The sequence below is a fragment of the Triticum urartu genome, chromosome 7, assembly GCF_003073215.2.
Source record: "Triticum urartu cultivar G1812 chromosome 7, Tu2.1, whole genome shotgun sequence".
NCBI classification, from domain to species: Eukaryota; Viridiplantae; Streptophyta; class Magnoliopsida; order Poales; family Poaceae; genus Triticum; species Triticum urartu.
In genome coordinates, this window is record NC_053028.1 from 655,382,628 (window position 1) to 655,403,474 (window position 20,847).

Consider the following 20,847-nt stretch of genomic DNA (forward strand, 5'->3'; position numbering starts at 1 on the left):
CTGGTCATCTTCTTTGTTTTGCAGATCTTCATGATTTTGCTGATCCTCCTCCTGCTGCAAAGGAGTCAAATTCAAATCGGGCATCTCTTCGAGCTGCAGCTTGGGGGTAGAGGCTCGCGCTGGAGAGGAGGAGCAGTGCCCAGGCGGAGGAGCTGGAGCGTGCTGGACTGGAGCTGATGTGTGCCAAGGCAGAAGGAGCTGGAGCGTGCTGAAGCTGATGTGTGCCAAGGCAGAAGGAGCTGGAGCGTGCCCAGGCAGAGGAGGAGCGCGACTAAGCAACAGATCTACTGTGAGGGCGTGTTGCAGGAGTTATGGTGCCTGTTGGGAGGGTGCCCTGAGCTTGCAGGAGGAGCCCGAGCTCGCTGGGAGGCCGTCACCCTGAGCTGCAGAATGCTGCTAGGATGAGCCCGAGCTGGGGGATGGGCAATCTGATTGAGATTTGAAATTAAAAGGGTTTGATTATAAAATTCATGTTTAGTATGTTGTCCCCTTACGAGAGATATTTCAGGACGGAGGGGGTACGATGGATCAAGAATATCTTTTGTCGTTGGTTCTCTTGATCCTATCTTTCTCGCAGTGCTAGGCGGCAGCACAACGCCATGCGCCAGGGGCCTTAGCGGGCGCCTGGGGCGTAACCCGAACTGGCGCAGTGAACGGGCGACGGGCGTGGGCGCCCGAAGGGCAAACCCGGGCCACGGCGAGCCGTAGCGGCTGCCCGGAGGCGCCGGCGCGGGTGGGTGAGGCTGCGAGGGGCGGAGCAGTTGGCGGTGGCGGTCAGGCCGGCGAGCCGGCGAACCACGACGGAGCGAGGCGGCTATGTGGCGCAGCGTGGCGCACGCGTGCTTGTGCACGGTGGTCGTGGCCGCGGACGGAGCAGCTGTGCCGCCGGGCAAGGCGGGGCAGCCCGATGGAGCACGCGCGCGGGACGAGCACCAGCGCCCAGCAACGTGCGGGGGCAAGGCGAGCTTGCAGGGGCGGTGAAGCGGGAGACAACGGGGTGAGGGCGTGGCCGGCATGCAGGTCACGTGGCGCGGGGCACGGCCTGGACGCAGCCGACGAGCAGAGGCGCGCGGGCCTGTTCGAGCGCGCTCACGGAGGGGCAGCAGAAGAGAGTCGGGCGTGGCGATGCCGAGCGAGCAGCACGCGATGGAGCTGCCGGGCGGAGGTGGTGCAGGCGATTGATACGTTTCCAACGTATCTATAATTTTTTATTGTTCCATTCTATATTATATTTTGTTTTGGACATTATTGGGCTTTATTATACATTTTTATATTATTTTTGGGACTAACCTATTAACCGGAGGCCCAGTCGAGAGTTGTTGTTTTTTGCCTATTTTAGAGTTTCGCAGAAAAAGAATATCAAACGGAGTCCAAACGAATGAAACCTTCGGGAATGTGATTTTCGGAACGAACGTGATCCAGAGGACTTGGACCCTACGTCAAGACATCAACCAGGAGGGCACGAGGTAGGGGGCGCGCCTACCCCCCCAGGCGCGCCGTCCACCCTCGTGTGCCCCCTGTTGCTCCACCGACATACTCCTTCCTCCTATATATACCTACGTACCCTGAAACTACCAGATACAGAGCCAAAACACTAATTCCACCGCCATAATTTTCTGTATCCACGAGATCCCATCTTGGGGCCTTTTCTGGAGCTCCGCCGGAGGGGGCATCGATCACGGAGGGCTCTACATCAACACCATAGCCCCTCCGATGAAGTGTGAGTAGTTTACCTCAGACCTTCGGGTCCATAGTTATTAGCTAGATGGCTTCTTCTCTCTTTTTGGATCTCAATATAATGTTCTCCCCCTCTCTTGTGGAGATCTATTCGATGTAATCTTGTTTTGCGGTGTGTTTGTTGAGACCGATGAATTGTGGGTTTATGATCAAGTTTATCTATGAACAATATTTGAATCTTCTCTGAATTCTTTTATGTATGATTGGTTATCTTTGCAAGTCTCTTCGAATTATCAGTTTGGTTTGGCCTACTAGATTGATCTTTCTTGCAATGGGAGAAGTGCTTAGCTTTGGGTTCAATCTTGCGGTGTCCTTTCCCAGTGACAGTAGGGGCAGCAAGGCACGTATTGTATTGTTTCCATCGAGGATAACAAGATGGGGTTTATATCATATTGCATGAGTTTATCCCTCTACATCATGTCATCTTGCTTAAAGCATTACTCTGTTCTCTTGAACTTAATACTCTAGATGCATGCTGGATAGCGGTCGATGTGTGGAGTAATAGTAGTAGATGGAGGCAGGAGTCGGTCTACTTGTCTCGGACGTGATGCCTATATACATGATCATACCTTGATATTCTTATAACTATGCTCAATTTTATCAATTGCTCAACAGTAATTTGTTCACCCACCGTAAATACTTATGCTCTTGAGAGAAGCCACTAGTGAAACCTATGGCCCCCGGGTCTATCTTCCATCATATTAATCTTCCAACACTTAGTTATTTTTATTGATTTTTATTTTACTTTGCATCTTTATCATAAAAATACCAAACATATTATCTTATCATATCTATCAGATCTCACTCTCGTAAGTGACCCTCTAGGGATTGACAACCCCTTATCGCGTTGGTTGCGAGGATTTATTTGGTTGTGTAGGTGTGAGGGACTTGTGCGCGGCCTCCTACTGGATCGATACATTTGTTATCAAAAACTAAGGGAAATACTTACGCTACTTTGCTGCATCACCCTTTCCTCTTCAAGGGAAAACCAACGCAGTGCTCAAGAGGTAGCAAGAAGGATTTCTGGCGCCGTTGCCGGGGAGGTTCTCTCAAGACAAGTCAAGATTTGACTCCTGACAACGAGTCATTTGTGGCGCCATTGCAAGTCAAGACATACCAAGTACCCATCACAAACCCTTATCTCCCGCATTACATTATTTGCCATTTGCCTCTCATTTTCCTCTCCCCCACTCCACCCTTGCCGTTTTATTCGCCCTCTTTCTCCATCCTCCCTCTCTTTCTCTATTTGCCTCTTTTTGCCTGTTTCTTCTTTGCTTGTGTGTTGGATTGCTTGCTTGTCACGATGGCTCTACCTAGATTTGGTGATCTTCACCTTAAAAGGTTAGAAGAGATCGAAAGCAACGTCAGGAGTTTTATGGTCTTACAATTTGAGCATAATAATTTCTTTAGAAATGAGCTTAAAGAACAAAAAAGTTTTATGGGTTATATGAATAAAGAGCTCGATGATATGTCTAAAGAATTCGATGGTTTGAAATCTCAGATTGCTCATCTTAAGAAGTTAATAGCTGAAGTTTCGGATAAGCAAGCCACCTTAGTTAATAAGATGGCCGCTAAGCCAGATTTTTTTTGGAAGATAAAGATGAAGATCTAAAAGTTATTGATGTGTCCCCTATTAAATCTTTGTTTTGCAATATGAATCTTGATAATGATGGGACTGAATATGATCCACCTTTACCTAGAAGGCGTTCCAAAAATTCGGAGTCTTTAGATCTTGATGCTAAAATTGTTAAAAGTGGGATTGAAGAAGTCAAAACTTTAAATATAAATGAACCCACTATTTTGGATTTCAAGGAATTTAATTATGATAATTGCTCTTTGATAGATTGTATTTCCTTGTTGTAATCTGTGCTAAATTCTCCTCATGCTTATAGTCAAAATAAAGCTTTTACTAAACATATCGTTGATACTTTGATGCAATCTTATGAAGAAAAACTTGAGTTGGAAGTTTCTATCCCTAGAAAACTTTATGATGAGTGGGAACCTACTATCAAAATTAAAATTTAAGATCATGAGTGCTATGATTTGTGTGATTTGGGTGCTAGTGTTTCCACGATCCCAAAGACTTCGTGTGATTTGCTAGGTTTCCGTGATTTTGATGATTGCTCTTTAAAATTGCACCTTGCGGGTTCCACTATTAAGAAACCTATGGGAAGAATTAATGATGTCCTTATTGTTGCAAATAGGAATTATGTGCCCATAGATTTTATTGTTCTTGACATAGGTTGCAATCCTTCATGTCCTATTATTCTTGGTAGACCTTTCCTTAGAACGATTGGTGCAATTATTGATATGAAGGAAGGGAATATTAGATTCCAATTTCCGTTAAGGAAAGGCTTGGGACACTTCCTTAGAAATAAAATTAAATTACCTTATGAATCTATTATGAGAGCCACTTATGGATTGCCTACCAAAGATGGCAATACCTAGATCTATCTTTGCTTTTATGCCTAGCTAGGGGCGTTAAACGATAGCGCTTGTTGGGAGGCAATGCAATTTTATTTTTATTCCTTGATTTTTGCTCCTGTTTAGTAATAAATAATTTATCTAGCCTCTGTTTTGGTTGTGTTTTTTGTGTTTAATTAGTGTTTGTGCCAAGTAGAACCATTGGGAAGACTTGGGGAAAGTCTTTTTAATCTTGCTGTAAAAAACAGAAACTTTAGCGCTCACGATAACTGCTGTCTGTTTTATTTTAAAAGTGCTATTTAGTTAATTATTTTTGCAGATGATTAATAGATAAATTCCTCACGTCCAGCAATTTATTTTAGAATTTCTGGGGTTCCAGATCTTGCATTAGCTACAGATTACTATAGACTGTTCTGTTTTTGACAGATTCTGTTTTTCGTGTGTTGTTTGCTTATTTTGATGAATCTATGGCTAGTAAAATAGTTTATAAACCATAGAGAAGTTGGAATACAGTAGGTTTAACACCAATATAAATAAATAATGAGTTCATTACAGTACCTTGAAGTGGTGTTTTCTTTTCTTTCGCTAACGGAGCTCACGAGATTTTCTACTTTAAGTTTTGTGTTGTGAAGTTTTCAAGTTTTGGGTGAAAGATTTGATGGATTATGGAACAAGGAGTGGCAAGAGCCTAAGCTTGGGGATGCCCATGGGACCCCAAGATAATCTAAGGACACCTAAAATCCAAAGCTTGGGGATGCCCCGGAAGGCATCCCCTCTTTCGTCTACTTCCATCGGTAACTTTACTTGGAGCTATATTTTTATTCACCACATGATATGTGTTTTTCTTGGAGCGTCTTGTATGATTTAATTATTTGCTTTTTAGTTTACCACAATCATCATTGCTTCACACACCTTTTGAGAGAGAGACACATGATTCGGAAATTATTAGAATACTCTATGTGCTTCACTTATATCTTTTTGAGTTATGTAGTTCTTGCTCTAGTACTTCACTTATATCTTTTTAGAGCACATTGGTGGTTTTGTTTTATAGAAACTATTATTCTCTCATGCTTCACTTAGATTATTTTGAGAGTCTTAAACAACATGGTAATTTGCTTAAATAATCCTAATATGCTAGGTATTCAAGACTAGTAAAAACTTTCTTATGAGTGTGTTGAATACTAAGAGAAGTTTGATGCTTGATGATTGTTTTGAGACATGGAGGTAGTGATATCAAAGTTGTGCTAGTTGAGTAGTTGTGAATTTGAGAAATACTTGCGTTGAAGTTTGCAAGTCCCGTAGCATGCACGTATGGTAAACGTTATGTAACAAATTTGAAACATGAGGTGTTCTTTGATTGTCCTCCTTATGAGTGGCGGTCGGGGACGAGCGATGGTCTTTTCCTACCAATCTATCCCCCTAGGAGCATGCGCGTAGTGCTTGGTTTTTGATGACTTGTAGATTTTTGCAATAAGTATGTGAGTTCTTTATGACTAATGTTGAGTCCATGGATTATACGCACTCTCACCTTTCCATCATTGCTAGCCCCTTCGGTACCGTGCATTGCCCTTTCTCACATTGAGAGTTGGTGCAAACTTCGCCGGTGCATCCAAACCCCGTGATATGATACACTCTTTCACACATAAACCTCCTTATATCTTCCTCAAAATAGCCGCCCATACCTACCTATTATGGCATTTCCATAGCCATTCCGAGATATATTGCCATGCAACTTTCCACCGTTCCGTTTATCATGACACGTTCATCATTGTCATATTGCTTTGCATGATCATGTAGTTGACATAGTATTTGTGGCAAAGCCACCATTCATAATTCTTTCATACATGTCACTCTTGGTTCATTGCATATCCCGGTACACCGCCGGAGGCATTCATATAGAGTCATACTTTGTTCTAGTATTGAGTTGTAATCATTGAGTTGTAAATAAATAGAAGTGTGATGATCATCATTTTATAGAGCATTGTCCCAAGTGAGGAAAAATAAAAAAAAGAGAAAGGCCATAAAAAAGAAGGCCCACAAAAATGAGAGAAAAAGAGAGAAGGCACCATAATCTTCATGATAGAGAGTCTCTTGTTTTGTCACTTTCATATACTAGTGGGAATCTTTCATTATAGAACTCGGCTTGTATATTCCAACAATGGGCTTCCTCAAATGCCCTGGGTCTTCGTGAGCAAGCAAGTTGGATGCACACCCACTTAGTTTCTTTTGTTGAGCGTTCATATATTTATAGCTCTAGTGCATCCGTTGCATGGCAATCCCTACTCCTTGCATTAACATCAATCGATGGGCATCTCCATAGCTCATTGATTAGCCTCGTTGATGTGAGACTTTCTCCCTTTTTGTCTTCTCCAAATAACCCCCATCATTATATTCTATTCCACCCATAGTGCTATATCCATGGCTCACGCTCATGTATTGCGTGAAAGTTGAAAAAGTTTGAGATTACTAAAGTATGAAACAATTGCTTGGCTTGTCATCGGGGTTGTGCATGATGAGAGCATTCTTGCGTAACAAAAATGGAGCATGACTAAACTATATGATTTTGTAGGGATAAACTTTCTTTGGCCATGTTATTTTGAGAGGACATAATTGCTTAGTTAGTATGCTTGAAGTATTATTATTTTTATGTCAATATTGAACTTTTATCTTGAATCTTTCGGATCTGAATATTCATATCACAATTAAGAAGAATTACATTGAAATTATGCCAAGTAGCACTCCACATCAAAAATTCTGTTTTTATCATTTGCCTACTCGAGGACGGGCAGGAATTAAGCTTGGGGATGCTTGATACGTCTCCAACGTATCTATAATTTTTTATTGTTCCATGCTATATTATATTCTGTTTTGGACATTATTGGGCTTTATTATACACTTTTATATTATTTTTGGGACTAACCTATTAACCGGAGGCCCAGCCCAGAATTGCTGTCTTTTGCCTATTTCAGAGTTTCACAGAAAAATAATATCAAATGGAGTCCAAACGGAATGAAACCTTTGGGGACGTGATTTTCGGAACGAACGTGCTCCAGAGGACTTGGATCCTACGTCAAGACATCAACCAGGAGGGCACGAGGTAGGGGGCGCGCCTACCCCCCCAGGCGCGCCGTCCACCCTCGTGTGCCCCCTGTTGCTCCACCGACATACTCCTTCCTCCTATATATACCTATGTGCCCTCAAACTAACAGATACGGAGCCAAAACCCTAATTCCACCACCGTAACTTTCTGTATCCATGAGATCCCATCTTGGGGCCTTTTCCGGAGCTCCGCCGGAGGGGGCATCGATCACGGAGGGCTTCTACATCAACACCGTAGCCCCTCCGATGAAGTGTGAGTAGTTTACCTCAGACCTTTGGATGCATAGTTATTAGCTAGATTGCTTCTTCTCTCTTTTTGGATCTCAATACAAAGTTCTCCCCCTCTCTTGTGGAGATCTATTCGATGTATTCTTCTTTTGCGGTGTGTTTGTTGAGACCGATGGATTGTGGGTTTATGATCAAGTTAATCTATGAACAATATTTGAATCTTCTCTGAATTCTTTTATGTATGATTGGTTATCTTTGCAAGCCTCTTCGAATTATCAGTTTGGTTTGGCCTACTAGATTGATCTTTCTTGCAATGGGTGAAGTGCTTAGCTTTGGGTTCAATCTTGCGGTGTCCTTTCCCAGTGACAGTAGGGGCAGCAAGGCACGTATTGTATTGTTGCCATCGAGGATAACAAGATGGGGTTTATATCATATTGCATGAGTTTATCCCTCTACATCATGTCATCTTGCTTAAAGCGTTACTCTGTTCTCTTGAACTTAATACTCTAGATGCATGCTGGAGAGCGGTCCATGTGTGGAGTAATAGTAGTAGATGCAGGCAGGAGTCGGTCTACTTGTCTCGGACGTGATGCCTATATACATGATCATACCTAGACATTCTCATAACTATGCTCAATTCTATCAATTGCTCAACAGTAATTTGTTCACCCACCGTAAATACTTATGCTCTTGAGAGAAGCCACTAGTGAAACCTATGCCCCCCGGGTCTATCTTCCATCATATTAATATTCCAACACTTAGTTATTTTTATTGCTTTTTATTTTACTTTGCAGCTTTATCATAAAAATACCAAAAATATTATCTTATCATATCTATCAGATCTCACTCTGTAAGTGACCGTGTAGGGATTGACAACCCCTTATCGCGTTGGTTGCGAGGATTTATTTGTTTGTGTAGGTGCGAGGGACTTGTGCGCGGCCTCCTACTGGATTGATACCTTGGTTCTCCAAAACTAAGGGAAATACTTATGCTACTTTGCTGCATCACCCTTTCCTCTTCAAGGGAAAACCAACGCAGTGCTCAAGAGGTAGCAGCGATGAGAAGTGCATCGGGGAGGGGGAAGCAGAGCAGGAGTAGCTGCGGTAGCACACACGGGCAGGGCCGGCACGAGTGGAGGCACGGTTGGGGTTCCTCATCGCGGGGCCGTAGGGACTAGGTAGTAGGGCGTGGGGAGGACGACGAGGACGAGGCGATGACAGGGACGGGAAGGCAGGCCGGCATGGTGGCTCCGGCGACGGGGAGGCCTTCGGGCGGCGACACGGCGTCAGCGGGGTTTGGGGCGAGCGACGGGGTGACGGGATCTAGATCGGGGGAAAGATGAGAGGTGGATCGTGTGGGGGGGAGTGGACCGGTTAGGATTAGGTTACAGGGGTAGGGGTGGTTATAAGCCAGGGGAAAACTGGGCCGGTTAGCTGGGCCGTGGCCCAGTGGGCGTGGCCCTTGTTTTCCTTATTTTTTTCTTTTTTCTTTGTTTAACTTTTCTTTTTTATTTTAGCTATTGCTTCTATTAGTTTATCCACTAAAAGGATTTTGTAAAATGAAACAATTTGTCAGAACAAATACCAGTGTTCTACCACAAAAATCTTGGAGTTTTAAATAAAATAGTTTAGAACTTCTATAATTTTGAAAAGGCATTTTAGTAAAGACTTGGCCCCTGTTTTAATTGCATTAGGGCAATTAAACATTTTATTAATGTTGGTTTCTCCCTAATAATTAGTTAAAGAATATTTGCAAACGACTGAACATTTTTATTTTACCGTTTGAAGAAACAACAATTTGACTTTATTTTAATTTGAATGTGAAATCGGTTTGGATCAAAGTGGGGTTTATTAAAATAATCATGATGACCTGGCACCATTAGTGTGTGATTACTGTACCTTAACGACCGGGTGTTACAAATCTCCTCCGCTACAAGAAATCTCGTCCCAAGATTTAAGAGGGGTGTAAGGGGGAAGGGATTCGGTTACGAAATTCTAACGAGTCTTCTCGGTCTTGGTTGTTCTTCTCGAAGAGGTCGATCCATAGCATTGATGTCTTCATTCTTATGCATCAATGCATCATGATGAAGTTGTCGTCCTTCAAAAATTATGTCGTACTTACGAATAGGTAAGGGCTGCTCTACAACGATAGAATGGTATAAGGGGAAATCATATGGGGGTTATCCCAGGAGTGAACACATGAGTATCTATCGAGTTGAACGAATGAAACATATCGAGAGCCAAGTAAGAAGGTACCATAAGAAGTTTCAAGCGGATAGAAAATCGTTCGTTGCCTGAAACAGAGTGTGAAAGGGGTTCAAGGCAACGGGAATAAGTATTGTGTTTAATGCCAGAATTGATGATCTCTCAGAAGGTGGCTCGTGAATTACATACGAGGCCAAGTGCAAGGAACAACCTTGGGAACGAGGGTTTGTATAGGAGAGTCAGGTTTCGATCCTGGGACCTGTGGGTTATGGGCCCACCATGTGGGTTAAAGTAGGAAGGACGGTGACATCTTGCACGGTCATGATAGTAAGGCATGTCAGGGAATAGTCTGTCAGTTATGTTGGCAACAGCGTCGGTACCAAGGGTGAGGGACGAAGAGAACCATTTTCCCGCTCGTTGAACGAGGCGGACCAATAGGCAAAGTTCTCGTCCATCGGTTTCTACCGGAATGTCATCCACAATAGTAACAGGGCCTTGCTGACAGAATTGTACACCGAGGTGTTTACATAAGCAGGGAAATATTATTTCTTATATCATATAGATCACAAGAAAGGTTAAATAAAACAATGGAAAGGAAAATGTGACCATCAGATTAAACAAAAAAATGGAAAGGAGAATGTGTTTAAACACATAATTCAGGGGTATATCCTTCCCACGGACAAGTAGAGCATGGTATCCATGACAGGATATTAAGTAGAAAACCATTTAGGTAAGGGGAGATAAATTTCATGACATTAACCATACAACGGTGTTTGGGATAATTGAGCAGGAAACATTTAGCATTGGGCTTGAAATGTTCTTGTTGAAAATCGGAGTACCACAGACATGCTTCGAGATAGCATTGACATGGTCTTCAAGCATGGGCGGACTTTGGATACTCAAAGGATCCGTCAGGAATAACTTGTAGAATAAGTCTTACAATTTCCTCATGGAAGAATGGATAGCCTTGCTGAAAAGGAATCTATAACAATAGGGCCTCCGGGCAGGTGTGCTAGGCATGACATCACCTTATCGGGTCACATAAAGACCATTGTTATAACCCTTGGAAATATATTCCAATCATCATATCTGACCGAATTCAGATCTGATAGGTGCCAGGATACCTCAGACTCAGGATGCATGAGAAAGAAAAGGTGCAACACAATTGACGAGATGACATTATAAGATTCTCGGTTAATGAACTTTGGTAGCAAGTTCCGAATCATGAGTTCATTATTAAATCAAGGAGAGAATGAGGAGGTGGCTGATGAACTCAGCGACAATTCATCGAGATTTCCAAAAGATGGATTTCCACAATTATGTGAACAAGGAGATAGCTTTTGTCAGATCAAATGATATAATGAGGTATGCTTGAGGAAAACATACATGAGTAAACATTGGTTGACGGTGCACCCGAAATACGGACTTAGGTAGCACAAACAATGTTAGAATGGAAATTCAATAACCAATGGTCTAAGAATGAAATGTTGACCATTAACTTCAAAGTAATAAGGTTGCTAGAAGTTTTAAAATTACTAGTCCATCCGTCGGTATTCCTGTTAGGAACAACATGGGGACCAAGAAAAGAATGGTGATGGTGAAGTATCACTTATATCAAGAATTCTCAAGAGGTGGTGAAATTCTCACAACATCCTTGACAAAAAGGTAGTAATACTTCAAGGTAGATCATAATACGAGCTGGATAGCAAGTTGCATCCATAACATGAACAAGTTCGTGATGAAAGGAAGATAAGGATGTTGTTGATGGTAACTCAAATTACCAAGGAACGAGGATGGCACTTATCATCAAGAATTCCATTGATATCCTGGAAGGAGTCAAAATGTTGATGATGATCACGACAATTGTTGTCGAGAGGATCCACGAAGAAGCAATTGAACAGCGACTGCATCAAGCAAAAGGACCGATGCAACAAAAGATTATTGGAGCCATAGATACAACACAAACTCAAAATCAAGCTTGTCGTTTTTAAGGCGAAATTATATGAGGAGGAAGATTGACGTAAGGTTAGCTCATTGTTGAAAATTGTGCTCCGGAAAGAAGGATCAGGTAGCACAGTTAAAATTTAGCACAATAAGGATATAGCCGATCAGGCTAGCAATGACTTGAAGGATTATTAAACTCATAAGAAACAAAGATTACTTAGAGTTATCAAACCAGAGTGCGGAATCGGTTCACTTACTGGTGTTCTTGAGCGACTAATAACTCAGAACCCATGAAAAATTGGAATCGGTGAGAAATAATAGCTAATGAAGACTCATAAGATGCAACACAATTCTTTGATATTCTCGAGATACCAGAGGGTAATACTCGACGGTATATCAAGGTAGAGGTTGGACTGGTGTATTGACTTGCAAAATACAAGTGATTTAACTTGTCCAAGAAATGGGATCAAAGAGAAAATATGGTCAGAACCACGATTGCATAGGATCAATTCACAGATACCAGATGATATTATATCAACAAAATAGTTATTATTACAAGAAGCTTCTATGGTAGGATCTACATCGTGTCCAAGGGCATGAACACAAAGTTCAAGGTCGACTCCCACTTCTTCAATGTATAACCTTCCATTCACCTCTCACTTTCGAAGAAGTTGTAGTGTTGAAATTTTATCTAGCAAAATACCAGAAGAGTATGACTCATGAAAACTTTTGAGTTCACACATATTAAGGAAGGCATGGTTCAACCCGTCAGGGTATCGTGGAAACATATACCACAAGCTTCAATAGTAAATACCACCAGCTCCAAAACAGAGCATGTTTGAGAAAACAGAGGATACAATTTACCAAAGGCTTTATATATCCGTGGAAAGAACTCCTCGAGGTTTTTGTACACGAAGGACACTGTCGGATGATATTTCAACAAAGAATTCGATGGCCCATAGCGGAGCTGATGTGAGCATCGGCACACAACCAGAGGAAGAAACAATGTGAAGGCATTGGATTATAGGAGCAACTGACTAATTCAAGGCTCAAATGCAAACGAATTATGATTTCCAATTCAAGGGATCAGAAGAAAACACTCTGATTAAGAATGGATAAGTTGAATAGATTTAGGGGTACATTCGATGACAACTTGATTGGTCGATGACCAGCTCATGTTCAAAATGCCCTTAGAGCTGGAAGGATGAATTCTAGGAATTGATTGAGGATTGCGAGCATTCACAACATATTGAATTCAACAGACTCAAAATGATAATGACAAAGGATGCCAATAAGATTACCTGACTTATGGGATTAATCATAATGAAAGCAAGCAAGAATTTCAAGAGCAATAGGCTGTTGAGGATTTTCGGAGGATCAAATGGTATTTCAAAGACTTTTGTGAAATACATGTATCAACTAGGAATAATCGAATCCTCGATAAGTATGAGGGATTTTCAGTAGGGTATTCATGTGGCAAAGAAATGAAAGGCGGTAGGCACAAAGTATTCTCGAAACAATAGAGTATTTCGGGGTATCCTGTAATAATAAGATCATCGAGAATGATTGTATGAGTGACAAGTGTACGCGGTCATCCATAGGGGATTTATCGATGAAAGGGAATTGCAAAAGCGATGGCACAAAGTCTCGAGAGAACATCGTAGAGTATCTTCAGAATCTTCTGGTGCCGCAGGCGATCATATGTAACAAGGGGCTCTCCGGGTGGATGTGATCACAAGATCCTAATGTTAGAGTTAGTAAAACCATTTTAACCCGAATAGATGAGAGATCAGAGTCCCAGAGTATAGACGAGGGGTAAAAGATCCTAGTACCACCCAATGGCGACGTGGGCCCATAAGCCACACAGCCATGTTTGTAAAATAGTTTTCATCGACTAGACTTAACTTCGGCCAAGGAATGTGGAAGGGGGATTCCTACAGGAAGTCGGCTCTGATACCAACTTGTGACGCCCCCGATTCAATCGTACACTAATCATACATGCAAACGTGTACGATCAAGATCAGGGACTCACGGGAAGATATCACAACCAACTCTACAAATAAAATAAGTCATACAAGCATCATATTACAAGCTAGGGGCCTCGAGGGCTCGAATACAAGAGCTCGATCATAGACGAGTCAGCGGAAGCAACAATATCTAAGTACCGACATAAGTTAAACAAGATTGCCTTAAGAAGGCTAGCACGAACTGGGATACATATCGAAAGAGGCGCAAGCCTCCTGCCTGGGATCCTCCTAAACTACTCCTGGTCGTCGTCAGCGGCCTACACGTAGTAGTAGGCACCTCCAGTATAGTAGGAGTCGTCGTCAACGGTGGCGTCTTGCTCCTGGGCTCCATCATCTGGTCGCAACAATCGGGTATAGAAAGGGGAAAAAAGGGGAAGCAAGGCAACCGTGAGTACTTATCCAAAGTACTCGCAAGCAAGGAGCTACACTACATATGCATGCATTGGTATCAAATGGAAAAGGGGTAGAATATGTGGACTGAACTGCAGAATGCCAGAATAAGAGGGGGATAGCTAGTCCTGTCGAAGACTACGCTTCTAGCCACCTCCATATTGCAGCATGTAGAAGAGAGTAGACGGTAAGTTCACCAAGTATCATCGCATAGCATAATCCTACCCGGTGATCCTCTCCTTGTCGCCCTGTTAGAGAGCGATCACCGAGTTGTATCTGGCACTTGGAAGGGAGTGTTTTAGTTAGTATCCAGTTCTAGTTGTCATAAGGTCAAGGTACAACTCCGGGTCGTCCTTTTATCGAGGGACATGACTATTCGAATAGATCAACTTCCCTGCAGGGGTGCACCACATTTCCCAACACGCTCGATCCCCTTTGTCCGGACACACTTTCTTGGGTCATGCCGGGCCTCGGAAGATCAACACGTCGCAGCCCCACCTAGGCACAATAGAGAGATCATCACGCCGGTCTAAATCCTATGGCGCAGGGGTCTGGGCCCATCGCCCGTTGCACACCTGCACGTTGCGAACGCGGCCGGTAAGCAAACCTAGCCTCCCTAATACAAGAGCAGGCATTCCAGTACAATCCGGCGCGCGTTGCTCAGTCGCTGACGTCATGAAGGCTTCGGCTGATACCACGACGTCGAGTGCCCATAACTGTTCCCGCGTAGTTGGTTAGTGCATATAGGCCAGTGGCCGATCTCAGATCAAATACCCAGATCTCGTTAAGCGTGTTATCTTGAAGTAACCGCGAACGCCGACCAGGGTCAGGCCCACCTCTCTCATAGGTGGTCTCAACCTACCCTGTCCCTCCGCCACAAAGATCCACCCAGAGGGCCATCGGGACAAAGGTCCTTTCAGCCCCCAATCCGTGAATCACTCGCGGGTACTCCACGAGCCGACCCGACTTTAGTCACCACATGTATCATGGGTAATATGTATAGTATATACCCGTGATCAACACCCGACGTGATCACGGCCCGATAGTATAGCATGACAGACTGACAAGAATGTAGGGCCACTGATGATAAACTAGCATCCTATACTAAGCATTTAGGATTGCAGGTAAGGTATCAATAACTGTAGCAACAATGACAGGCTATGCATCAGAATAGGATTAACGGAAAGCAGTAACATGCTACACTACTCTAATGCAAGTAGTAGAGAGAAGTAGGCGATATCTGGTGATCAAGGGGGGGGGCTTGCCTGGTTGCTCTGGCAAGAGAGAGGGGTCATCTTCGATGTAGTCGAACACACAGACATCGGCAGCGGTCTCGAAGTCTACCGGAAAGGAGTAACGGAGGAGGAACACTAAATAACAGAGCAATCAAATGTAACACAAAGCAAGACACGGCAATACGTTGTGCTAGGGGTGGCCTAACGTAGGGATAGGCGATATTGGCGAAGGGGGGAAACATCCGGGAATGTATTCCTGGTGTTTCGCGTTTTCGGACGGATGAATGGGAGAGGGAAAGTTGTGTGTTTGCTATGTTAGGGATGTGTGACGGACGAACGGGCTGCGTTTCCGGATTCGTCTCGTCGTTCTGAGCAACTTTCATGTACAAAAATTTTTCATCCGAGTTATGATTTATTTTATATGACTTTTCAAAGTTTTATTCATTTTCTGAGGTTATTATTAATTTAAAATTAATAGGCAAAACGCTATGGGTACCCAGCCCTGTGTACACAGAATGTACACGGAGGCTGACATGTGGGCCAGAGGACCCAGTTGAGCCGTCAAAATTTGACTGGTCAACAGAGGGTGGGGCCCCCTGTCATTGACTGCCTAGTAAACTAACAATTTTAGTTAGACTAATTAAGCAGTTAACAGATTAATTAACAGGATTAATTAGATTAACTAATTCATTTGGTTAATTAATTAACTAATTATTTTAATTATTATATATATTCATTTATTTATTTTTCGTTCACGGGTGGACCCCAGGTGTCCTTGGCCAGGGGCCTTAGCGGGCGCCTGGAGCGTAACCCGAACGGGCGCAGGAAACGGGCGACGGGCGTGGGCTTCGGGCAAACCCGGGGCGCGACGAGCCGTAGCGGCTGCCCGGAGGCGCCGGCGCGGGTGGGTGAGGCTGCGAGGGGCGGAGCGGTTGGGGGTGGCGGTCAGGCCGGCGAGCCGGCGAACCACGGCGGAGCGAGGCGGCTGTGGGGCACAGCGTGGTGCGGGCATGCTTGTGCACGGTGGTCGTGGCCGCGGCCGGAGCAGCGGCGCCGCCGGGCTAAGCGGGGCAGCGCGATGGAGCACGCGCGCGGGACGAGCACCGACGCCCAGCAGCGCGCGGGGGCAAGGCGAGCTTGCAGGGGCGATGAAGCGGGAGACAACGGGGTGAGGGCGTGGTCGTCATGCAGGTCACGCGGCGCGGGGCACGGCCTGGACGCGGCCGACGAGCAGAGGCGCGCGGGCCTGTGCAAACGCGCTCGCGGAGGGGCAGCAGAAGAGAGTAGCGGCAGCGCGGCCAGGTGCTCGCGGGGCGTGCCTGGGCGCGTCGGACGGCGCGGTGGAGTCGAGGTGTGAGCGCATAGTGGGCGTGGCGATGCCGAGCGAGCAGCACGCGACGGAGCTGCCAGTCGGAGGTGGTGCAGGCGATGAGAAGCGCATCGGGGAGGGGGAAGCAGAGCAGGAGCAGCTACGGTAGCGCACACGGGTAGGGCTGGCGCGCGTGGAGGCACGGTCGGGGTTCCTCGCCGCGGGGCCGTAGGGACTAGGCAGTAGGGCGTGGGAAGGACGACGGGGACGAGGCGACGACGGGGACGGGGAGGCAGGCCGGCATGGTGGCTCAGTCCACAGGGAGGCCTTCGGGCGGCGACACGGCGTCAGCGGGGTTCGGGGCGAGCGACGGGGTGACGGGATCCAGATCGGGGGAAAGAGGAGAGGTGGACCATGGGGAGGAGTGGACCGGTTAGGATTAGGTTACGGGGGTGGGGGTAGTTATAGGCCAGGGGAAAAACTGGGCCGGTTAGCTGGGCCGTGGCCCAGTGGGGGTGGCCCTTGTTTTCCTTTTTTCCTTTTTTCTTTTTTTAACCTTTCTGTTTTATTTTAGCTATTGCTTCTATTAGTTTATCCACTAAAAGGCTTTTGTAAAATGAAACAATTAGTCAGAACAAATACCAGTGTTCTGCCAAAAAAATCTTGGAGTTTTAAATAAAATAGTTTAGAACTTCTATAATTTTGAAAAGGCATTTTAGTAAAGACTTGGCCCCTGTTTTAATTGCATTAGGGCAACTAAACATTTTATTAATGTTGGTTCTCTCTGATAATTAGTTAAATAATATTTGCAAATCACCGAACATTTTTATTTTACCGTTTGAAGAAACAACAATTTGACTTTATTTTAATTTGAATGTGAAATCGGTTTGGATCAAAGTGAGGTTTATTAAAATAATCATGATGACCCGGCACCATTAGTGTGTGATTATTGTAGCTTAATGACCGGGGTGTTACATCACCTTTATGCCCTTTTTGTGCTTCTAGTTAGAAGATACAAAGCATCTGATGTTTCAGTGCCAGAAGGAAAAGGAGGTCTGGGGAATGCTTGGCTTAGATGAGATCATTGCTCAAGCTTGTGAAGTTGATCATGCTGGAGAGGCGGTACTCGGTTTTTTGTTGCACATGCCTGATCAAGATTTATCTATTATGGGGTTCCAGAATATTCGGGAGATGATTGCCATTACGTGTTGGTATTTGTGGTGGGAAAGACGAAAATTAGTGCATAAGGAGAGAATTCAAGATGCAAAACATATTTCAATGGGGATACAAGCTCTTACGACTAATTATGTTGTTGCTTCTAGTCCAATGGCTTCTATGAGAGGAGGGGGTTGGATTCATCCCCCGGTGAGTTTTGTAAAACTTAATGTTAATGCTTCTTTTGATCATGATTTTCTTAAAGGTACGGATGGGGCTGTCCTGAGGAACGACAAAGGGAAGTTTATTGCGGGGGTAATTGGAAAATTGATCATTGTGTCGATGCTCTAACAGCGGAAGCTTGGGCTATCAGGTTCGGTCTTTCACTAGCGCAACATGTTGGTTGCAATCGCCTTGTTATTAATTCTGATGATTTGGAGGTTATTGAAACGATGAATAATGACGGACCGTCAGCAGGAGCGGCGGCGGCAATTTTTGATGATTGCTATTTTTTGGCGTGTGATTTTCCTACCTCTAGGTTTAAACATTGTAATATGGAAGCCAATAAGGTTGCACACAAGCTTGCTAGGTTGGCTAGATTTTCTTCTAATGTTGATTGGTTTGAGGAGCCTATGATTGAGATTGTACCTTTCCTCACAAACTATGTATCTATTATTTCGGTTGAATAAAGTCCATATGTTTTAAAAAAAGGATGATACATTTGTGGAATTGTGACACTTTCAATTTAGAGCAACTCTAACAGATCTTGTAAAAACATGTCATCTGAAAGCATTATACAGCTATTGCGAGGCACTAAGCAGAGTAGATCCCGTGAACCGGTACTGTAAAAAATTCCTCCTTTTTCTCCTCACACTTCTTCTTCCTTGGGACGCACGCATGGTCAGACTCAAACTCTAGCTGGCCAGAAGGGTGCCGCTCCGGCCTGTTGCCTGGTTCGGTCCGTCGCTGGCGCTCCGGCCCGCCACGTGCTTCGGGGATGCTCCGGCCGGCCGCTACCGAGCTCCTCCGCCTGCTAGCTTCTCGCGCGCGGTGTCGCCAGGCTCCCTGCTCTAACGTTGACCGCTCTACAGATTCCCTCGAGAACGACTCGAAAACTCCAAATATGAGGCATGGTTGCTCTAATATACGAAACCTGTAAAAACAAAGGATCTGCCGTTTAGAGGATCTATTCGGCGCGTTTTCTGCAAATTTAAAGGTTTGACCGGAATATTTGTTTTTTTTGAGAATTAGGTTTGACCGGGATATGATGCTCTTAGCCCAGTGCACTACAAACGTATTGACGGCCCATTCGCCAAAAAAGAAGTGGGTTTCAATCCCCTCCCCGGCCCATTCGCCATCACTCACCCCGTCCCCCTCCCCCGTGCTGGACGGCGCCGCCGGAGCTTTCTCCTGCCGCCGCGCCATGTCCACCCCAGCTGCTCGATCTCGCCCATCGGAGGACGGACTCATCAGGTACGTAGAGTATGCATCGCCATGAATCATCGCGACCTTCCTCTCCCTTCTTCACCCGATCCCCTAACCTTATTCCCCATCGTTGTGTGTGCAGGTCCTCCTCTTCGCCTCCCAGCGGCAGCGAGACGGCGGCCGAGAGACTCACCGACGACCTCCTCGTCGAGATCCTCTCGCGCGTGCCCGCCAAGTCGCTCTGCCGCTTCAAGTGCGTCTCCAAGCACTGGCTCGGCCTCACCAACGACCGCAACTACCGCCGGAAGCTCCCCCAGACCCTCACCGGCTTCTACCAGGGGAATCAATTGGTGGATTCAGGTGTTCCTTTCACCAATGTCTCGGGGAGCCGCCATCTCACACATCCCGCCTTCCTGCCCAACCGCCGGCAGGTCAAGATCATGGACTGCTGTAACGGCCTCCTTCTCTGCTCCTCATACGTTGCCGGCGACCATGGCGACGTGTTCCGGTACATTGTGTGCAATCCCGCCACAGAGGAATGGGCTGAGTTCCCGTACTGCGGCTATTCCGGCCTGGTGGCTAATGCACGCTTGTGTTTTGATCCAGCCGTGTCCCCTCATTTCCATGTGTTTTTGTTGCCGGTGGCGGATATCTGCATTACCGGAGTGCATGTCTATTCATCTGAAACCGGGAGTTGGGTTCATAAGGAGAAGAGATGGAGCGGCACTATTGATGTCGCTAATGATCGGTCAACTGTTTATCTTAATGGTTATCTGCATTTCTGCGCCATTGTTGATGGTTCTGACGGTCGTCTAGCTGCAGTGGACAAGGAGGGGGGAGCAAGGACTAACTTCCGTGTTCCTGATGGTCTGGATGTTGGTTTTATTCAGCTGTCACAGGGCTGCCTGCATTATGCTGGTTTTGACACAGATGATGATAATGTTGTTCGACTGCTAGTTTATGTTCTTAAAGACTATGACCGCAAAGAATGGATACTGAAGCATAGCGTCGAAACTTCGCATTTGCTTGGAGGGCGACACATAGAATACCTTGATGAGGACTTTGATTGGATTGCAATTCATCCAGAATGTGACTTGATCTTCTTCGCTGTGGCCCAGGAGGATATCACATTCATGTGCTATGATATGGATAGTGGACAAGTTAAAGTGATGTGCAATCTTGAAGATAGCAACCAGGCATATTTTCCGTATGTGCCACTATATGAAGAGTTACAATCGTTGCACAAGTGACGTCTTATTCGTGCTATGGAGCAGTGGGCATGGTATGTCTGCTTGAATTTGGTCCTCCTTTCTCTGATGTGTTTAAGTTTGGAGCAATGCTGGTTTGTTCTGGGGGCACTGCAGCTGATTTCTATCTCGGACTAGTGATTCAAAGTTTCAGTGCACCTTCTGTTGTGTGTACTTGTTTTGTCTTGGTATACCAATGGTTCTGGCCAACGGGAGATTGTGATACACTTTGGATGATTACATTATCACTTCTTTTGCTGCTATGTTTTTTCTGTCTTTTAAATAGGTTATTTTATTAGCAGAACATCACAGCCACAATGATGCTGTTGATAGGAAATGTCATAATGTTCATTCTGCTGTTAGATAACTTTTGACACAAAATTCCTTCAGAAGACTAGAAAGACATCCTCTTTATTTATGGGT

General features: G+C 44.9%; 1 protein-coding gene across 1 annotated transcript; it reads left to right on the forward strand.

The window, feature by feature from the left end:
• Positions 1-19,091: 19,091 nt before the first annotated feature.
• On the forward strand, positions 19,092-20,634 carry LOC125521592 (F-box protein At5g07610-like). Its single transcript, XM_048686649.1, has 2 exons — positions 19,092-19,225; positions 19,320-20,634. The coding sequence occupies exons 1-2, from the start codon at positions 19,176-19,178 to the stop codon at positions 20,425-20,427; spliced, it is 1,158 nt and encodes a 385-aa protein (XP_048542606.1). The 5' UTR covers positions 19,092-19,175; the 3' UTR covers positions 20,428-20,634.
• The last annotated feature ends 213 nt before the right edge of the window (positions 20,635-20,847 follow it).

Excerpts from the sequence above, each read along its gene's own strand:
- LOC125521592 (XM_048686649.1), top strand. The coding sequence starts at position 19,176 with ATGTCCACCCCAGCTGCTCGATCTCGCCCATCGGAGGACGGACTCATC. Across the intron at positions 19,226-19,319 it reads TCGGAGGACGGACTCATCAG|GTCCTCCTCTTCGCCTCCCA; the intron begins GTACGTAGAGTA and ends TTGTGTGTGCAG.